The sequence below is a fragment of the Melopsittacus undulatus genome, chromosome 6 (assembly GCF_012275295.1).
Source record: "Melopsittacus undulatus isolate bMelUnd1 chromosome 6, bMelUnd1.mat.Z, whole genome shotgun sequence".
NCBI classification, from domain to species: domain Eukaryota; kingdom Metazoa; phylum Chordata; class Aves; order Psittaciformes; family Psittaculidae; genus Melopsittacus; species Melopsittacus undulatus.
This window is the reverse complement of record NC_047532.1, coordinates 46,282,943-46,301,156: the sequence shown is the minus strand read 5'-3', so window position 1 is coordinate 46,301,156 and position 18,214 is coordinate 46,282,943. Positions and strand designations below refer to the sequence as shown.

The following is an 18,214-nucleotide window of genomic DNA, read 5'->3' as shown; positions in this document are numbered from 1 at the left end:
GTCGCCCCAACCCGGGGGTGCCTCTAACCACGGGGTGCCCCTGTGGAGTGGGGATCCCATGGCACAGCCAGGTCAGATAGGCTGCGGTCCACCAAGCACAGCCAGGCGCTACCCGAGCACACCGAGGTGATGTCAAACAGACCCCCCAGCACCATGCTCTGGTCCTTTTAAACCCCATTCCTCCTCCAGCAGCCCTGCAGGCTCAAGCCCCCCAGAACCTCCAGGCCAGCTCCCACTCCGGGGCTCCCCAGCCAGGTTGTCCCCACTGGTGCCTGTTGCCCAGCACCTAGGCAGCATTCCCTCGCATGGACTTCCCAGTTTTGGGGCCCTCCCTTGGAGCCATACCAGCTCCAGCCTTTTCCAGTCCCCTTGGCCCCCACAAGTGGGCCCCTGCACATGTGTGTGCATGTTTGTACACATGTGCTCTTTGCATGTGCTTGCAGGAGTGCAGGGGGCACACTGGTGTGATTCTGCAGGTGCTATTGAGTCTGACCCAGATGGGGACCATGCCCTGGGATGCCCCTTGCTCCATGGGTTTCCCCTTCCCTGGGGGTTCTCTGTGGACAGGGGGAAGGGTCATCCCCCATGGGGGACTTGCCATGGGTCACCAAGGAGAGAGCCACACAAGTAGCCTCAGTGTCCCCCCAAAGCCCTATTTGTGTCCCCTTTGCACATCCCTACCACAGATTTGGACTGACCCTTTCTGCCTGCATTTTCTGCTGCTGGGACAGTGGTTGCACTTGGCGCCCCTGAGCAGCCATTGGTGCCCCTGAGCAGCCTCACCTGGCATCCCCCATCAGGGTCACCTGGGCTAGGGGGCTATTTAAGCTTAGGCTGGTGCTGCTGTTGCTTCTTGTCTGAGCTGTGGGTGCAGCTCTGGTATCTGGGTCTGGCTGGTCCCTGGACTTGGAGTAGTGGCAATGGCTGGTTGGAGAGGATCATCCTGTCTTGGGACAGCTCTGTTCCTCATGCTCCCTCACATCCAGGCCCCACTGCTCACCTGGGTGTGCTGGGTGGTGGCAAAGCCAGAGCCTTGTGTGGGAATGGCAAGTACCAGCCCCATGAAAACCTGCCTCTGGGTATTTCAATGGGGCAAGAGTGGGATTTTTACAGACAGTCCTGTGGTCCATCTCTTCCATGGCCTGAGATCCTGTTGAAACATGCTGCAGAAGAGCATCAGCTGGGCTGGTCCATGCAAAAGGGCAGGTACATCTATTTTGGGAAAGCTCAGCCATGCCTTTCCCTTTGTAGCCTGCTCTGCAGAATGTTGCTCCCCACCATCCCCTCCCAAAGCAGAGATGAGGAGGGATGGGGCAGCAGTGCCTGTTCTCCTGGCAAGGCAGTGAGCGCCTTTATTCCTGCCTTTGCTGGGGAACCAGCTTGAACTTTTTAATGTAACAGCTTCTGCTCCTGTGAAAAGCGCCTGGGAAAATAGGCGAGAGGCCCACGCTGAGATGTGCCCTGCTTTCCCCACTGCCAGGCCCATGTGCTGCTGCTGTGGGCAGGGACAGGCAAGCCATGGCACGCGCGGGGCTGGGGATGAGCGGGAACGGGAGCAGATGGGCTGTGTGGGATGTGAGCAGGGCTCGTGCTGCACACTGGGAGGGCTTCCAGCCTGGCAGGCTCCTGAAGAGGCTTGAGAGAGGTCACCCTGAGAACGGCCCTGCTTCCCTCACACCTGTACCTGCACAGTGCCTTGCACCCCGGGAGCAACTTGGCTTGGCTCTGGGACTAGGGGAACTCTGTGGGGCTGGCTGGGGTTTGGGAGACTGGGAGGGACCTCCATCCAGGAGGATGGCTGGATTCATGCCAGCATAGCTGGGCTGTAGTGGGACTGGGCAGCATTATGCATCCAGGCACCGCATCTCTTTGGGACATCTCCAGTTGCTGTCTCCCCATGGGTGCAGCTGGTCACCCCTGGGAGGGGGAAAGGCACCAGGGCCCTGAATGTGGTGGGGGTGCAGGAGGGATCCCACCCTCACCCCTCATGATGAGCCAGACAGAGCGCTCTCCTTCTCCTGGCTCTCATCCCACCTTCATTATCCGCCTTTTAGCAGCCACATAATCTCCTTTCTCGCTTCCTTTGCAGACTTTTGTCCAACACAAAGCCAGCTCCAGCGGCTGTGGGAGTGGGAAGCTGGTGGTTCTTCCTGCCCTGGCTTCTTAAAGCTGGGCTACAGGCCAGGAGCTGGAACACCTTGAGGTGATGCAAGGGCTGGGGGCTGGCCATGACCAGTGTGGGGGGTATGGGGCCAGGCAGGGGGCAAATAACCAGGCTCCCAGCCATAGTGGGGCTGGTGATAGAGACGGTCCTACATTGCCTGGCATGAGGTGATGCTCTGGGAGCCCACTGGTGCCTGCTGTGACACAGCCCCACAGCTGGATGCTGCCCCTGAGCCCTTTACTCTTGGTGGGGATTTGGGTGGCAGCTCTTGGTGCTGTGATGGGGGTGAGCAGTTTCCCTGCAGTCACTGGTGCTTCAGGTGGTTTTAGAGCAGAGAAATGTGTGGTGGAGCATGTTCTGCCCTGGCTCTGCAGGGACCCCCAGGCAGCTGGAGCTGGACCGAATGGGAGCGATGAGTGGTCCCTGAGGCCTGGCAGGGATGGAGTCAAGTGACCTGGCAGGCAGCAGCTGGGTCACAGGGGGCTTAGGTGAGGTAGGAGGCATTGGCCACCAGACCTGGGGCTTTCTCTGCTACAGGTCTGGGAGCTCACCAGTGCCATCACTGCTAATGCCTCAGGGCTGGTGGCTGCAGAGGCGTGCCTGGAGGCTGGCTCAGGTGCCTCCATCTGTGCTGCTTCCAGCCCTGCCAAGAAACGTGAAATGGCACTTCTGCTCCACGGCAGTGGCAGCCGTGGTCTGGGGGCCTTGCAAAGTGTCAGCTCCCCACTGCCAGCACTGCTGTGCTCCCAGAGCACCCGTGCCCAGCCTGGTGTGGGACACTGGCAAAAGTAATCAGGGCGGGCAGGGTTGTGTCCATCCTTGGCTGCTGCTGCTGGCTCTCAGTAGCCAAAGCCCAGATGTAGGTGCTGCTGTGTGTGCTGCCTGTGCTACTGTAGGGCAGCTCCCTTATACGGGAGTTTTGGGTGACTGGAGATGTGCAGCCAGACTGGGTGCAGGTGGTGAGGATGACCAAGCCCGCTGATGGTTGTGTTGGCCCTAGTCACCATAGTGAGGAGGTGGTGGGGCACAGGGGACAGGCATCCTGCTCTGTAGCTGTGGGTCAGCCCAGGGCAAGCATACAAGAGCGGTGTGCTCCTCACCCTGGGCTGTCCCTTCCCATGGTTGGTGATGTGGGAAGATGAAGCTAAAAAGCCCTCCCTTGGAGGGACAGTGCCTTCCTTTCCCAGGGGGAAGGGCTCGAGCCTTTGCAGGGCAGCCAGCCAGCAGGTTGTCACTAGTGACATGAGTTTGTCTGCCCGGGTGCACAGGCTGGCTTCGGGAAGCAGGGGCTCCCGAGGGGAATCCAATCACTAAGTCGGGGCAGGTGGAAGGGGTATGTCACTGTCCCCATCCCTCACACGAGCTGCCCAGGCACAGCTGCAGTCCCGGTGATGCCAGGGCCGCACCTGAGCATGTGGAGCACCCTCAGCACTCCGCCTGGGGCAGCGACTTTGTTTGTGGAGGGTTCCCTGCCCAGACCCAAACAGCCCTGCTGGGGCGTGAGGCTCCATCCTCGTCTGTCGCCACATCTTGGTCACCATGACAACAGACAGAGAGAAAGGCGGGAGTGGGCTGCCAGCCCTGGGGGTGTGGATGGGGCCATGGCCATGGGCTGGCACCCACGGGCACCCTGCAGGGTGCGTGGGTCCCTCTTGGGCCCTGCATGGTGGGGATGGAGGCTGGCAGGGCTCAGTGCAGGACCGCGAGCTCCCTGCTCCGGACCGGAAGACCCTGAGGACGATGGACAGCAGGTTCGGCGGCGGTGCGGGCTGCGGCACGGCCGGACAGCCCCTGTGCCGGGCGGTCTGGCACAGCCAGTCCTTGGCTCCCTCTGAGCTGAGCGGTTGAGTCACGCTGCCGCCCAGCTCAGCGCCAGGCAGGGCTGCTCAGCCAGGTCCAGGCCATAGCGGGGCTGGTGGCTCCCCCGGGGTGGCAGAGCCCCCCGAGGGGTGTGGGGTAGGGCTGTGCCCAGCGTGGGGTGGTAGCCTCCCTGTGGGCAGGGATGTGTTCCCTGGGCAACTGTGGCCCCCCTGTGGACAGAGGGCAGCGGGTGGCTGCAGGTCCCTGCCTGGGTGTCCGTCCCCGTCCCCGAGTGGCTGCAGGGCCCCGGGGAACGAGGTGAGCAGTCTCCGGAGCATGGGCACCCGCCGCCCTCCCCGGCCCACACGCGCCAGCAGCTCTTGGCACACGGGGAGTGTGTTCCTGGCAGCCCAGCCCTCGCCCATCTGGTATTTACCTCCTTCCCGAAATCCCTCCTTGCTGCGGGGGGGGGGGTGCCCGGTTCCAGAGCTGGGGGAACACCCGGGCCCCACTGCTCACTTTGCAGTGTGGCACTCGCCATGCTGGCATGGGGAAGCAGCTGAGTTGAGACACTGGGTGGGGTGGAGGAAGGGAGCCACACAGACACCTCTTCCCCAGAAATGCACACGAGACCCAGGAGATTTTGCTGGGTGTTCCGGGGCATCATCGCTGCCTGCAAGCTATGGGGGCAACACCACAGGAGCACCTTTGCGCCAAGTATGCCCCCTGCCCCAAACTGGCAGCAATAGGGGCCCCTGCCATGGGAAGGGGCATCATCCCCTCTTATCCCAACACTGCTGTCTGGCTGCCAGTGCTGCCCTGTTCCCCTCTCCCCGCCCCCCCAAATAAATCCTGGGTGCCCCAAAGCCGCAGGAGCCAGGAGAGCCTGTGGGTTGCCTGGGCAACTGCAGCCAGGCAGTGATGGGGAGCAGTCCAGGGAGCAGTTGCCATGGAGACCAGAGGAGCACGATCGCCTTGGCAACAGTCCTGGTTTTCCCCCACCTCTGGGGCTGTATCCCGAGGTGATGCAGTCTAGCTGGGGGTCCCCTGTCCACCATTGGTGAGTGTGCTGAGGCCAGCCCTTGGTTGGCGGTGGAGGTGATGGCACTGACTTGAACCCTCTCCCTTCCTCCCCCTCCCTCCCCCCCCCCACCGGGAGAGCCTTGGCTCTTGGCACATCTCTCCAGTCCCCCGACTTGATGGTGCAAAGGAAGAGGCGAGGCCAAGCTCCACTCCTTGTTTTTATCACTCCACACACCACCACAACCCGTGCCTGCACTCGGTCCCGGCCAGGAGGCAGGCAGGAAAGTGGGGTGCAGCAGGGGCTAGAGGCATGGGCAGGCTCTGGGGTGCTCTATGGCTGTGCCCCTGCTCCAGAGGAGAGTGGAGACTCTGCAGAGATGGCAGAAGGACACTCTCCCTCCCTGGGTGGCACTGCAGATGGTGAAGGGGCACAGTTCATTGCCACCAGTCCCTGGGTGCTGAGCATGGTCTGGGCAGTGGCTGCAAGCACATGGGGCAGAGAGCACAATGGTGGCACCAAAGTGTGCCATTGCAGTGACTCAGGGGGAATTGGGTTTCTGTCACTCCACTGTATCCCACCAGCCCTGGTCTTGCCCCTGCCATGCTCCTCATAATGTCACACACCAGAAAAATGAAAGTCCCACATGGCTTTGGAGGGGCCAGGCCTAGGAAAAGGGCACCCTGGCATGGGGCAGGGGACTTGGCTCTTCAGCTCAGGCACCAAGCATGTTCTCCCCAAGCCTTCACATTGTGGGGGGCAGGGGCTTCTGGCAGAAAAAGGGAGCATGAGGAGGCTAGAACTCTCCACCTTCCAAAAAAGACAGGGGGAGGCACACCAGGACCCCTCTCCCCCAACAGGAATCACACAACTGCACACCAGGGGACAGCTGAGATTACTGCAGGCCCCAAGCTTGCTTCACTTTAACAATCTCTGGCTGCTCCCCAGATGTTCTCAGGCCTGGTAGAGGGGCACCACGCGGTCAATGGGCCCCCGGCAAATGGGGCAGAGGTGGGAAGGCAAGGCCTGGAAGCAGCGGAAGCAGCAGCAGATGTGGCCACAGCCCAAGAGGACGCACTCGCGGGGTCGTGACAGGCAGATGACACAGGAGTCCTCAAGCCCCCCGTCCTCGGCCTCCTCGCTGTCCAGCTCCTTGTCCTCGCGCTGCTGCCTGAGGCGAGCGTGGCGGAAGGCACGGCACAGGGCATGCAGCAGGACGGCCAGGCCTGCCACGGCACACAGCATGGCCGCCCCCTTCCAGAGCCCACTGGCAGACTCCAGCTCCTCCAGCACCGTCTGCCAGTCCCCCAGGCACAGGAAATAGTCCCCCCCCTGGGATGGTGGCTGGAGGTGCAGGGAGCCATCGGGGTGCAGAGCCAGCTCTCCGATGCCTGTCAGCCCAGCTCCCACACGCAGCAGTTCCTCTGTCTCCAGGATGCCCTTGGGCTTCTCCCCACTCAAGTACTGCCCCAGCAGGTCACGGAAGCCGTGGGCTGGCTGTTGGAACCTCTCATACACCACCTCCAGTGGCAGGCAGATGGCTCGGAGTGGGCTCTCCACGCTCACCTGTGTCACCGCCTCAGTGTCTGGCGAGGCCAGCAAGAAGGGGACAGTGTAGACCTGCTCTGAGAGCACCCGCTCACTCTCGCTCCTGCAAGTGGAGAACACAGCACGGGGATGTGGACAATATGGAGGAGCTCTGGACTCCTGCGACAGAGCCAAGTGTAGGGACTAGAGCATTTAACCAGCCCAATTTCTGCCTTGCCAGTGGCCCCAAAGCATGGTGGTTTAGGCCCACCAATACAAGCCTGCCCTCTTGCTGTCCCCTCCCATTGCTCACCAGCTCCGGGCCAAGCTGTTCCAGACCAGCCGATGCTCTTTCAGAAGCAGCTTCTGGATCACACCCTGCAGCCTCTCATGGTAATGGCTTGTCAGCGCAGCCTTGGCTGGCAGCACTATGCCTAAGGACCGTCGAATGCATTAAGGTTAAAGGAGAACCCAGCTTCTGTCCCCAGTGTGGGGCCACAGCATCTCCCTACCTTCTAGAGCAACATAAGGCAGGCACCTCCCATCAGCCGCAGACACCAATGCTGGTAAATCATCATCAACCTGGAGCTTTGGAGCCTCCTAAAAGAGCAGAGACTAAGAGTGAACCTGGGCAGGGGCAGACAGGCTGGCAGGTGGGTCATACATGGCTTTGTGAGGATCTCTGGCAAGATGCAATCTGCTTGGTCCTAGGCATCATGACATCAGTAGAAGATGCAGCAGGCTGCAGTCATTTAGTGAGGTGTGCCCAAATCAAAGGCTCTGGGCAGCAGGGAAGGGACAGTGGGGGCTGAGAGCATCTGAGGGATAAGGCTACCTGTATGCGTGCCACAACTCTGGTTTTCTTCCTGTAGAGGTAGTAGAAGAGGCCGGAGAAGGCGAGGCTGGAGCCCAGACACAGCAGCTCCCCGGGTGTAATGAGTGGCGCGTCCATGGTGCCAGGCTCGGGCAGCACGCCTGCAAGGTGAGCGTGTTAGCTAGAGGGCAGGGCAGGGGAAGGCAGAGTGGCAGGGACGTGCCACTGCCCCCGTCCCCAGGACACTGCTGCCCTAGGGCCAAGCCTGTCCCTAGCCCCGGCTGGAGGCAGTTCAGCTCCAGCACCCACAGGACTTCGGCAGCCCCAGCCCGACGCAGAACACCTCGCCCAGTCGGGTTCCAGAGGCGCCCTTTTTGCCTTGCACCCAGGGCCGGGCCGGGGCCCAGCCACCGTGACCCAGCCCAGGCCCTGCACCAGTTACCACCTGGGTCCGACACCCCCAGTTCCGGCCCAGCACCAGGCCCGGTCCCAAACCCCAGGCCCCGCCGCAGCCGCTCACGCCGGCCCGGCCGCGCTGCCCCCCACAGCCCCGAGGTGCCCAGGCCCGGACCCTCGCCCCGCCGCGCTGCCTGCTGGGAAATGCAGTGCGGTCCTCGAGGCCCGGCAGTGGGGCGAGCCCTGCTTGAAACTACGACTCCCAGCGTGCCTCGCGCCGAAGTACAGCTCCCGTCGGGCTGTGCGCAGGTCTACAACTCCTGGCGGCCTTTGCGGACCATTGAAGTTACGCTGTGCGCGGGTTTGTGGGGTCTCAATGCACACGGAGGGACCCCTGTACGGGGCATGTTGTCACCCGTGCCGTCACCCGTGCCCCCTTGCCTAGGGGCAGTGGGTCCTCGTGGCTGCTCTTTGCACCGGCGTGCCCTTCCCAACGGGGCTGTGGGGCTGTTGCAGCCCGGCTCCTGCCTTCGGTGACTCGCAGCCATCTCGGGGCAGAGCTGAGGGTCAGCTCTGCGGCTGCTGCCTCCTTCCTCGCACACCTGCCCCCCTCCCTCTGCCCGTCAAGACAGCTCATCCCCTGCTCCCATCCCTTGGTCCCTCGGATGTCTCACCTCCCGCTCCCCTCCCTCGGGATGTTTCATCTCCCTCTCGTCCCCCGGCTTTTGAGTCACCCCGCTGCTCCAGAGCCCACCTCTCCTCCCGCACCGGCACCGCGAAGGACGCGCAGCCGCCAAAGTGAAAACTGCTTTTAATCGTCAAATAAACTCAGCAACAGCCACCCACAGCGGAAGGCACCAGAGTCCCCGCTGCCGCTCGCTGGTCGCAGCAGAGGTGGATGGGGAAGCCAAGCCGGATCGGGAGGGGACGGGGGAAGAGCGGAGTCGGGTGGCCCCCAGCCTCCATCTCCGGCAGGTCGGGGGGACCCGGCTCTAATGCTCTCCCTGGGATTCCTCTGCCTGCCCGCACGGGGTGAACGTGGCACTGGGAGGGCTGCGCTGTGCCAGTCTCTAGCACATCAGGGTTGGGGGCAGAGCTGCGTTTTGGGGGCGCTACGGTTTCTCTGCCGGCCATGCCCGACTCCAGGCTGTGGATGGGGCTGCGGTGGGTGCCCGGCATGTGCTGGGGAGGGGGGCAGAGATGGGGCGAAGAGGCGCGCGGTGTGTGCACTGTGGGGACCACGATGGAGGGTGACTCGGGGAGTGGCCCCGCTCTCTGCCTGTGGGCCACTGCCGACAGCAGGCGAGGGCGGGGACACACACAGAGCAGAGCATCGTCCCCTCTGTCCCCAGCACCCTCCCCGTCCCTACCACACCTCACAGTGCTTGCCGGGGTTCATGGGGGAGCCCAGGGGACAGCCGAAATGTTCGACAAAGTCCCTGGAGTTGCTGAGGGTGCCGATGACGCGGTACTTGTCAGGGCTGTGGGGGTCTGTCACCAGCCCTTCGTGGGAGCTCTCGGGTGTTCGGACGGAGCACCACACCTGACGGAGCGGGAGTAGCCTCAGGGATGGACAGGATTGATAGGGGGCTGCGGGGGGGGGGGGGGGGGGGGGGGGGGGGCTCGGAGGGGCAGGAAAAGGATGAGGAACCCACCTCTGGGTGCCCTACCTGCGCAAAGCCCACAAAGAAGAGCTGGTGGTTGGTGAGCTCCAGGGCTGGCAGGCGCTTCTCCTCCCCATTCTTCTGCAGCCAGGATTTGTATGCCTATGGGAGAGATGTCCTGAAGCCTCTGGGAGGGACGGACAGAGGGGTCCACATCCTCTCAGGACAGTGGCACTCACGTTGTAGGCTGCCTTGAGCCCGCCATTGTCAGCGATGTTCTCGCCCAGTGTCTGCCGTCCATTGACCTTCTCGCGATGGACGGTGTAGTGACTGTACTGCTCCGTTATGCATGCTGTCCGGTTCTTGAAGGCCTCCAGGGAGGAGTTCTGCCACCACGGCCGCAGATTGCCCTCCTTGTCATACTCCCGTCCTGTGGGATCATCCCATGGGTGGGACCAGGGGACAATGGTCCTCTGCAAAGCCCCAGCTGCAGGAGATCCTGAAGCAGTGTAGGACAGCCCAAGCAGACACCGGGAGACCTGGCACCTTGGGTTCATGCCCAGGGGAGATAACCTCCCACTATGCCTGCTCTGTGTGGGCTCTGGCTGGAGCTCAGCCTGTGCTTGGGTCTCCAGCCATCCCCTCGTGTATCCCCACTATCCCAAGCCAGATTTGTCACCCCAAATTCCCCCATTGATTCCATCTCAGCACAGAGCAGAGCGGATGTGAGAGGGATGTGTCCCGCACCCTTCAGGGAGTAGGATGAGTGGGGCTGCAGACACTGTGTCCTCACCAAGCGGATGGAGCGAAAGCTGCACAGAGAAGCCTGGGGGAGATATCGGCAGGTGCCACCTGGGGAGATAGGATGATAGAAGCGGGGGCCAGAAGGGCAAGAGCACGCATGATGCAATGGATGGCAAAGCAGAACCCCTGTGAGCCTGTGGCACCCCTCCACATCTGGGGAGGGGGGGCAGCACTGCCCATGGACTCTCACCTTGGTCATCGAAAGCGTGAGTCAGCTCATGTCCCATCACCACACCGATGCCACCAAAATTAAGGGCTCTGTGGGGCCACAGGAGAGAGACAGGTAAGTGCAGGAGAATGACGCCACTGCAAACTGCCATGGCCTGAGCACCCCCTTCACAAGTGGCACCCCGTGTGTGTTCAGAGGACCCAGTGAGCCTCTGCTCCAGCTGGTACCTAGCTGGAAATGAGTACTGTTGGGGACCCAGGTGGCCCCACAGGTGCTTGTCTTGGCTGCTGGCTGTAAAGCCTTGAGGGACCCTCAAGCCTCCCAAGGCTTTGCTTCATGACTGTGGAGAGCTCTGTGGGGTGCTGGTCCTGATCCAGCCCATGCCCCCCCACCAAGGAGATGCTTCCATCCCTGTGCCAGGCTCACTTGGGGTGGTTGCGGGCGTAGAAGGGAGCCTGCAGGATGCCAGCAGGGAAGACGATCCCATTCTTGGTGGGTAGGTAGTAGGCATTGACGGTCTGTGGGGTCATGCTCCACCTGGGGCAGGGAGGTGGGACATGGGCAGGCAGGGATACGTCCCCTGTCCCCATTACCCTGCCCCACCATCCTGTGTTGTCTCCCACCACAGGTGCCCTGTGCTGCCCTGCCCAGGGCTCGCACCTTTACCCTCACCCATGACCAAAGGATCCTGTCCTGTGGACAAGCCAGAGGCACCCCGGGGGACATACAGTGCTGTGCTACCCCCTGGGGGGACCTTCCCGCAGTGAAGCAGTGCCACCCAGGCCATGCTGGGGACAGTGCTGTGGCACTGCCAGTGTCACATCCTCTGCTCCCCCGGGGCTCTCTCCCTTACTGGTCGCGGTTGGGGGGTTTCCGGAGCTGGTCGGCCATCACTTTGGCAGAGAAGTTGTAGAAGTTGAGCATGTTCTGGAAGAAGGAGTCCTCCGAGACCTCGTACTGGTGAGGAGGAGGAGGGATGAGGAGGAGCCCACTGGCTGGTTCCCCCCACCATGGCTAGGATGCGCTTGGTACCAGGGTGACTCCACACAAAGCCCCATCCCAAATGGGTCCCCCAAACAGGGACATTGCCCTGCCAGGGCTTGGTATAAGGAGAGACTGCAACCCCTCCCCACAAGCTGGATGCTCTCCTACCCCATCATAGACATCATCCAGCTCCTTGTTGTCCAGGATAAAGTCAGGGAAGCCGATCATGTCATAGATGGCATCTGCCTGTGTGGGGAGAGGCCCTGGCAGTGAGATGGAGCTGAGGGCTTACCAGGAGAGGGGGAGGTCTTCCACCTGCTGCCACCCCCAGTCACCTTTTCCTTTGCAGCCTGTCTGGTCGCCTCATCCATCCAGTCCAGGTGGTCCAGGGACACCTCAAAGGCTGCCCGGATCTCGCTGATCATTTCCTCAGCCTGGGAAGGGAATGAAGCCCCTCTGTACCCACAGCCCCTTGGACAGGGACAGGGTGTGCAGAGTGGGACCTCTCCAGGGCTGGGGGTCCCATTTCACTGCTCCATGCTTTCTAGCCCTGGGGTATGGGTGGGGAAGGGGAAGGGGAGGAATTCCCATGAATGCTGATGGGGAAGGGACAGGGGAAGAAGTGTCCTCACAATAGCTTTGCTGTCCCGGTCGAAGGTAGCTTTGACAAAGAGAGAGCCCAGGGCAAAGCCCAGCGTGTCATCTGTGTTGGAGATGCAGGTTTGCCAGCGAGGTGTGCAGGACTGTGGGAGCAAGATGGGGGTCTGTGAAACTCCCAGTCCCCTCCCCTGCTTCCCTCCTTCACCCAGCCCAGCTCTGCTCCCTTCCCAGGAAGGAGATGCTCAGTGGCTAAACCCCAACCCCAAAAGATGATCCCTGGCTTCCCTCTGCAGCATCCAGAGCATGCCAAGGGCATCCTAAGGGCAAAGGTGGTTCTGACTTCTTCCAGGCTGAGGGCAGAGGGGGCTCTGTCTGTTACCTTCCTGGTGCCATAGAGCGTCTCCAGCAGCCTCTCCTGCGCTGTCTCAAAGCGCTGGTCCAGGCTGGAGGCCGTCTTCTGCACCAGGTTCCAGATCAGGTAGTTGTTTAGGATGCTGCAGGGGAGCAGAGCGATGCTGTGGCTCACTATGCGCTAGCCTTCAAGCCACCGGTGAGCCCACAGTGTGCCCTCACCATGGGGACAGCCCCAAATGGGACCTGGCCAGCTGCCCAAGGGGGCCTCACCTCCTGTCAGTGCTATTGATGAGGTCGGAGACCTGCTGCAGGTAGGTGTCCCCATACACCACCACAGGCTCTGTGTCCGCCAGCTCCAGCGGGGCCAGAGCATAGGACAAGTAATCCAACCAGTCGATGGTGGGGGCCAGGACCTGGAGGGGATGTGGGGACACAGCACTGAGGTGCTTGGCATGGCTTTGCCCCATCCTGCCCAGTGTGGGGGAGCCTCTGAGGAAGGGTCTGGGCTCCCTGGGAAGGTCCAAAGGTCCCTCAGCACTCCAGATCCCTTCTCTGCCCCAAGCACCCTTCTTGTGGCTCCTTGCTGCTCTCAGTGCTGCTCTGAACCCCCTTTTGGCAGCTCCCCCAAATCCTAATGACCAGGAGGATGAGCCCTTCATTCCAGCACCCAGCACATGTCCCAGAACAGATGGGACTGCCCAGGGTGTCCTGGGAAGGGGGGCAGCAGCTTGGAGCCCTTGGTGTCCCACTGGACAAGCCCCCCTCATGTCCTCAGAGGGTTCCCCAAGCTGTGTTGTGTTGTGCTCACCTGCAGCTCTGCAATGCTCATCTTGTGGTAGATCTTCTCATCGTCCCGCCGTTCAGCCTGGGGCACAGTGATGTTGGCCAGCTGGGTTTCAAAGTCCAGCACCTGCTGCATCTGGAGGCGGGTGGGCTCCGGGACCCCCCCCAGCAGTGTGCCCAGCTCCACCATGTAGTCCAGGTATGCTGCCAGGACCTGGTGAGACCCCGTGCCCAGGCTCAGCACTGCCCACAGCTCATTCCATCTCCCTGGACACTGTGACACCCAATGAGCAGGGCGCAGGTGCCTCCCAGTACTGCTTGCATCCCACTGCTATGGGTTTCTCCCAATTGCAGTGTGCCCTGCCCCCAGCCTCACCCTTTCATTGGCGGTCTTGTTCAGGTAGTAATCCCGGGATGGGAGAAAAAGCCCCGACTGGTCCACCTGGAGAGGGGGAACATGGGTAGCGCGGTGCCCCTCTGGTGCCCGCTGCCCCTCCGTGCCAAGGTACCAACCTGGATGACGTTGCTGTTGGAACTCTTGGAGTCCGGACCCACGTACACCGTGAAGAAGGGGGTTGCCCGGTACGTGCCTGACACCATTTTGAGTACCTCCATGAAGCTCGTCTGGTTCCAGGAGCCAGTGATGTTCCACCCCCCGATCTGCCAGCAGATGGACCCAGTGCCTCAAGGAGGGGTAGGATCCGTCCCCGAGGGCTGCCCCCTCTCCAGTTACATGAAAAGCCAAGTGGGAAATGTGCTGGGCTGAGCTCAGCTCACGTGTGGATGGCTGCCCCACCTTGTCGATGAGCTCTACAAGGGGCTGGGAGCCCAGCTCCTCTATCCTCTGCTCCTTGAGGCAGGACAAGTAGTACCGCTGCGTCTTCCGCTCTGCCTCGCTGCTGGAGTTGAAGGTGGTGTTCTCTGCGGGAGGCTGCAGGTCAGCCCCGCGGATGCTGGGGCTCTGCCTGCCTGCGCCCAGAGGTCACCCCCCGCCATGAAACCCTGATGCCTACCTAGGAGATGCTTCATGATGGCCTGGTTCTGGTCCCAGATGCTATTGAAGGTGCTCCACTTGGAGCGCCCATTGGGCAGCGGGTTCCTCTTGATCCAGCCCCCACATGAGTACTGGTAGAAGTCCTGGCATGGATCTGTCTCCACATCCAGGGCCTCCAGGATCTTGCTGGCCACCCGCACGCAGGCATCCGTCAGGCACGTGCTGTGAGAGGGATCTGGCAGGGAAGGCATGCCCAGGGCTGTGCACATGTGCCAGGGGAAACTGAGGCATGGAGCTGGGCCAAGACCTGTCTGCACCCAGGGATGGGCAGAGCACCCAAAGCGGGAGCCCCTAGCTGACCTGTACCTCCCCATCCTGCCACGTTCCCCCCAGGTGTGGGAATGCCACCACCACCCTGGGCAGGGCCTCTCCCTACCTCTGCGGTACTGGATGGCCAGGGCGATGACAACGATGCCGAGCAGCAGGGCCAGGAAGATGGCGATGACGCAGAGCACCAGCTCCAACTGGCTGCGAGAAGCCAGGCGGCTCAGCAGCGGCCCCGGCCCCTTCCGAAACCCCACCTGGGCAGGAGCAGGACCTGCAGCTGTATCATGGGGAAACCAAACCTTGCCCCTTCTGCTTCACCCTCCCCACTCCCGTGCCTGGCTCAGCTGCATGATAAAGTGCAGCATGACGAGGTGAGGATCAGGGCATCCTCCCACGGGTCCCCAGGGCACTAGCCCAGGCAAGCTGGCAGTGGGTGCTGGTGACCCCCAGCCACAAGGAATGACAGTGGCCCAGGCACACTGCTGCATTTTGTCTGCCTCCCAGCACATCCCTGGGGACAGCCAAGGCTGGCTTAGCTCCCAGCTCTGCTACTGCTGCCTACTCGGCTGCAGGCAGGCTCTGGCTGAGGGTGAGGAGAGGGACCAGGGAGAATGGAGAGGGAAAGGATGGAGGGGGTCGGGGCAGACCTCACCTCCATGCTGTCAGGAGAGGTGCTGCCATCCCCCGCTGGCTCCGACCCATCGTCGTCCTGCAGTGTGGCACGCTTGTAGTCGGGCATCTGCCGAGGGAGGCAGTGGGCTAAGACGAGGGGTGGGGATGGCTGCCCCCCGCCCTGCCCCCCCTCCCGGCTCTTACGGCGGTGGACGGTGCCTGCTCAGCAAGCGCACAGGGGGCCGGGACAACCCCTGGCCCCCCTCGGCGTGCCTCGACCTCCCCCAGAGGTTGTCCCCAGCCCCGGGTTGCCCCGCGGAGCACGGGGAGAGCTGCTGGTAAGGGGCTCCGGGACTAGCGCCCGAACATCCCTCCACGTCGCCATGGCATCTGTGGCATCAGCCCTGCCGACAGGTGCCACATCTCCACGGAGACGTGGTCCCCGTTGCCGAGCAACCGTTGCCTAGCGCTGCTGTCTCACCCCTCCTCCCCTGCCTGGAACTTTCCATGCAGATGTGCCCCGTTCTGAAACATCTGGAAGCACCTCCTGCCCTATTCTGGCCCTAGGGGTGACCAGGGCACAGGGTCGAGCCCATGCGGGCAGAGACTGTGGGGTAGAGGGGGCACTACAGGGGCTGCAAATTGGCAGGGATGGGTCCCCTTTCCTTCTTGCCTGCAGAGCAGCCTGGCAGGGGCTGTTTGCACCAATACAGGCATGAGAGCTGCCAAGGATTCAGCCAAGAGGAAAGTGGTGGAGCTGAGCCAGCAGCTTTGGAAGTGGGGATAAGCTGGAAGAAAAAGCTGGAGGCTTTGGTTGAAGAGAATCAGCAGTGCTGCTGGTCATGAGCCATCCTTTGGCTTCAGACTGATTACCCGAGTGGGTTGCAGCTATGTGCTGCAGACTATGGTGGATGCTCTGGGACTGCCTGCAGGGCTGGTACTGGAGATGAGGAACGAGCAGAAAGGATGATGGGTAGGGGAGAAACAGAGCAAGTGCCCCATACCCAGCTCTGCCCAGTGCCACACCACCAGAACACGGAGGGGGCTTCACCAAGGGCTGCTGCAGTGAGGGTGTGAGGCTGGGATTGACAGCTGGCAGGAGCCCCCTGCCAAGCTGCTGGGAGGGACAGCTTGGCATCCTGTGGGAGCTCAGCCAGCTGGGCACCCCCACAGCCCCCAGTGCTCCCTTCTCATCACTTGGGTGGTCCTCATCCTCCTGAGCACCAGCTGGCAGCACCCTCTCCCCAGCACCTCTTGGCACCCTCGAGGCACGAGGAGGACATGCTCCTGGAGCTCCTCTTGCCCACTCTGTGGAGCTGAAACCCGCAAGAACAAGGCCCTCTGCTCCTTCCAGGAGTGCTGCTTTGAGGGGCACCCTATGAGCAGCATCACTGTACCCCAGGTGGGCTTCATGCCCCGGCAAAGCAAGGTTCGTGGGGCCGCCTCTGAACTGCCCCATCTCCTTCTGCCCAACCACAGGCAGGGATTTGACGGATCTTTCTTCCCCCTTCTTCCCCCCACCGTGGGGCACAGGGACCCTCCAGCCACGCCGTTCCTCCAGACCGGGACCCACACAGTCCTCCGCATCCCACAGCTTCTTGTTTCCCGCAGCCCCTCCAGCCCTTCCATCTTCTTGATCCCTTCAGCCCCGGGGCTCTCCTCTGCCCCGACCGCCCTTCCGTCTCCCGATCCGGTGCCCCCGGTCCCCGTACCCGCCCGTTGTTCCCTCCTTGCTCCGCCGCCACCTCCGGCCCGGCCCCCGCTGCTGCCCCGGCACTCACGGTGTGTCCGAGCTCCTGGAGGGCCACGTTCATCCTGGCCATCCCGGGCTGCCTCCCGCCTAGCTCCTCTCCCCGCCCGGGCCGCGCCGGGCCCCCGCCGCCGCCGCAGCGCCGCCTGCCTCCGCCGCCGCCATGGACCTTACCGGGCGCTGCGCCGCCGCCGGGACCGGGACCGGGGCTGGGCAGGGATGGGGCCGCGCCGCAGGGATGGAGCCGCCGGCACGGAAACCGGCGGAGCGCGGCCCGCAGGCAGCGGGAGGGGACGGCTGGGGCGGGCGACCGGGGGGTCGCTGGAGCGGGGGCACCGGTGCCCAGCCCTGTCGCACCGCACAGCTCCGCTCCGGCCGGCTCCACCGCCAAGGTGACCGCCGTGCGCACTGGAGGAGCTCCGCATCTAAAGCTGCACCGGTGCCGGCACCGGCACTGCCACCCGCACCCCCACCGGCACCCGCACGGGGAATTGCACCGGCGCTGGGACTCGGACCGGCACACACACCGGCACGGGAGCAATCGGGCTGACAGCAGGGCACCGACAATGGGCACTGGCACACTGACATACATACCAGCATTGCCATACGTTTTGGCACCGGGAAAGGCACACCTGTACTGCACAGCACTGGGCACCAGCAGTGGGGTGGTAATAGTGCACAGCTACAGCAGTGCACTCTGCTCTGGTACCCCGTGCTCACTCCAGGGCACTGGCAGGTGCCTGGGGGCATGCACACACACACACACACACACACACTGACTGACACCCCAGCCCCCGTAGCTCCAGGCACGCCGAGGTCATCCACAGACCCGTGCCATCATTGACGTGTGATATGACACGGTTGCATATATACATGCGTCCACAGACACAGTCACTGTCGTCGTGAAGGCCTCATACCCTACCTTGAAACCTCCCGACCCTGCGCCACTGCCTGAATGGGCAAGGTGTGACCGGCAGGTCACCCACCGGGTGCCCAGGGTGCTGCCTGTGAGGCAGCGACGTTTGGAGTGTCCGAATGCAGATACCCTTGTAGGCTGCCCCATACCCTGCGGGATGCATGACACGCAGCAGCTGTGGGCGTGTCCAGCAGTGCAGCCTGGAAAGAGGTCGGTGGGAGACGCCTGGCAGCACACCCATTGCCCAAGGTTTCCCCGGGGAGCACAGCCAGGGGTGCCCGGTGGGGCTCGGCCAGACAGTGCCGGTTGCCTGACCTGGGGGATGGGGAATGCAGAGCGGCACGGGTAGGCAGGAAGCGTATGTGTGTGCTCACGGGTGCTGGTGGCGTGCTGGGGCCTCGCCGAGCCCGCCAGCTCGGGGCAGTGCTCGCTCACTTGCCCGGCCCGGGTGGCACCGGTGCCCAGTGTCAGGGTGCAGAGCTGCGGGTCTCCGGCCCCGGCTGCCTCCCGCTCCCGCCGGGGCCGGAGCCGATGCACGGCGCAGCGGCACAACACGTACACCCGCCTCCCCCCGCGCCCTATCCTCCTGGTCCCG

The 18,214-nt window shown here is 62.8% G+C and overlaps 2 protein-coding genes across 6 annotated transcripts; both read right to left on the bottom strand.

The window, feature by feature from the left end:
* Positions 1-5,192: 5,192 nt before the first annotated feature.
* On the bottom strand, positions 5,193-7,945 carry LOC101880812 (mitochondrial ubiquitin ligase activator of nfkb 1-A-like). Of its 3 annotated transcripts, none has more exons than XM_031047143.2 (5): positions 7,898-7,945; positions 7,348-7,487; positions 7,025-7,112; positions 6,826-6,946; positions 5,193-6,636 (listed from the first exon to the last, which is right to left on the bottom strand). In XM_031047143.2, exons 2-5 carry the CDS (start codon positions 7,462-7,464, stop codon positions 5,940-5,942), a joined length of 1,023 nt encoding a protein of 340 aa, XP_030903003.1. In that variant the 5' UTR covers positions 7,465-7,487; positions 7,898-7,945; the 3' UTR covers positions 5,193-5,939. The 3 variants fall into 3 exon arrangements, with proteins under 3 accessions (XP_030903003.1, XP_005147004.1, XP_030903004.1); XM_005146947.3 differs by having other exon boundaries at positions 7,847-7,898; XM_031047144.2 differs by lacking the exon at positions 7,898-7,945 and adding an exon at positions 7,772-7,820.
* Positions 7,946-8,516: 571 nt separating this feature from the next.
* Positions 8,517-18,177, bottom strand: ECE2 (endothelin converting enzyme 2). Of its 3 annotated transcripts, none has more exons than XM_034064201.1 (19): positions 17,626-18,177; positions 14,994-15,080; positions 14,451-14,595; positions 14,034-14,249; positions 13,817-13,941; positions 13,534-13,680; positions 13,397-13,462; positions 13,046-13,234; positions 12,508-12,650; positions 12,263-12,377; positions 11,916-12,026; positions 11,619-11,717; positions 11,452-11,529; positions 11,153-11,256; positions 10,726-10,836; positions 10,321-10,388; positions 9,566-9,756; positions 9,393-9,488; positions 8,517-9,265 (listed from the first exon to the last, which is right to left on the bottom strand). In XM_034064201.1, the coding sequence occupies exons 1-19, from the start codon at positions 17,764-17,766 to the stop codon at positions 9,089-9,091; spliced, it is 2,409 nt and encodes an 802-aa protein (XP_033920092.1). In that variant the 5' UTR covers positions 17,767-18,177; the 3' UTR covers positions 8,517-9,088. The 3 variants fall into 3 exon arrangements, with proteins under 3 accessions (XP_033920092.1, XP_033920093.1, XP_033920094.1); XM_034064202.1 differs by having other exon boundaries at positions 9,089-9,265; positions 17,935-18,177; XM_034064203.1 differs by having other exon boundaries at positions 9,089-9,265; positions 17,994-18,177.
* Between the last annotated feature and the right edge of the window lie 37 nt (positions 18,178-18,214).

What these genes read in the sequence shown, in the direction of transcription:
- LOC101880812 (XM_031047143.2), bottom strand. Translation starts at nt 7,464, where the DNA reads ATGGACGCGCCACTCATTACACCCGGGGAGCTGCTGTGTCTGGGCTCC. An exon ending in GCCTTATGTTGCTCTAGAAG is followed by an intron (nt 6,947 to 7,024) that starts GTAGGGAGATGC and finishes GACGGTCCTTAG; the next exon opens with GCATAGTGCTGCCAGCCAAG. An exon ending in AACAGCTTGGCCCGGAGCTG is followed by an intron (nt 6,637 to 6,825) that starts GTGAGCAATGGG and finishes CTCCACTTGCAG; the next exon opens with GAGCGAGAGTGAGCGGGTGC.
- ECE2 (XM_034064201.1), bottom strand. Translation starts at nt 17,766, where the DNA reads ATGGGGCAGCCTACAAGGGTATCTGCATTCGGACACTCCAAACGTCGC. An exon ending in CCTCTCCTGACAGCATGGAG is followed by an intron (nt 14,596 to 14,993) that starts GTGAGGTCTGCC and finishes GCTCCTGCCCAG; the next exon opens with GTGGGGTTTCGGAAGGGGCC. An exon ending in CGCTCTATGGCACCAGGAAG is followed by an intron (nt 12,027 to 12,262) that starts GTAACAGACAGA and finishes TTGCTCCCACAG; the next exon opens with TCCTGCACACCTCGCTGGCA.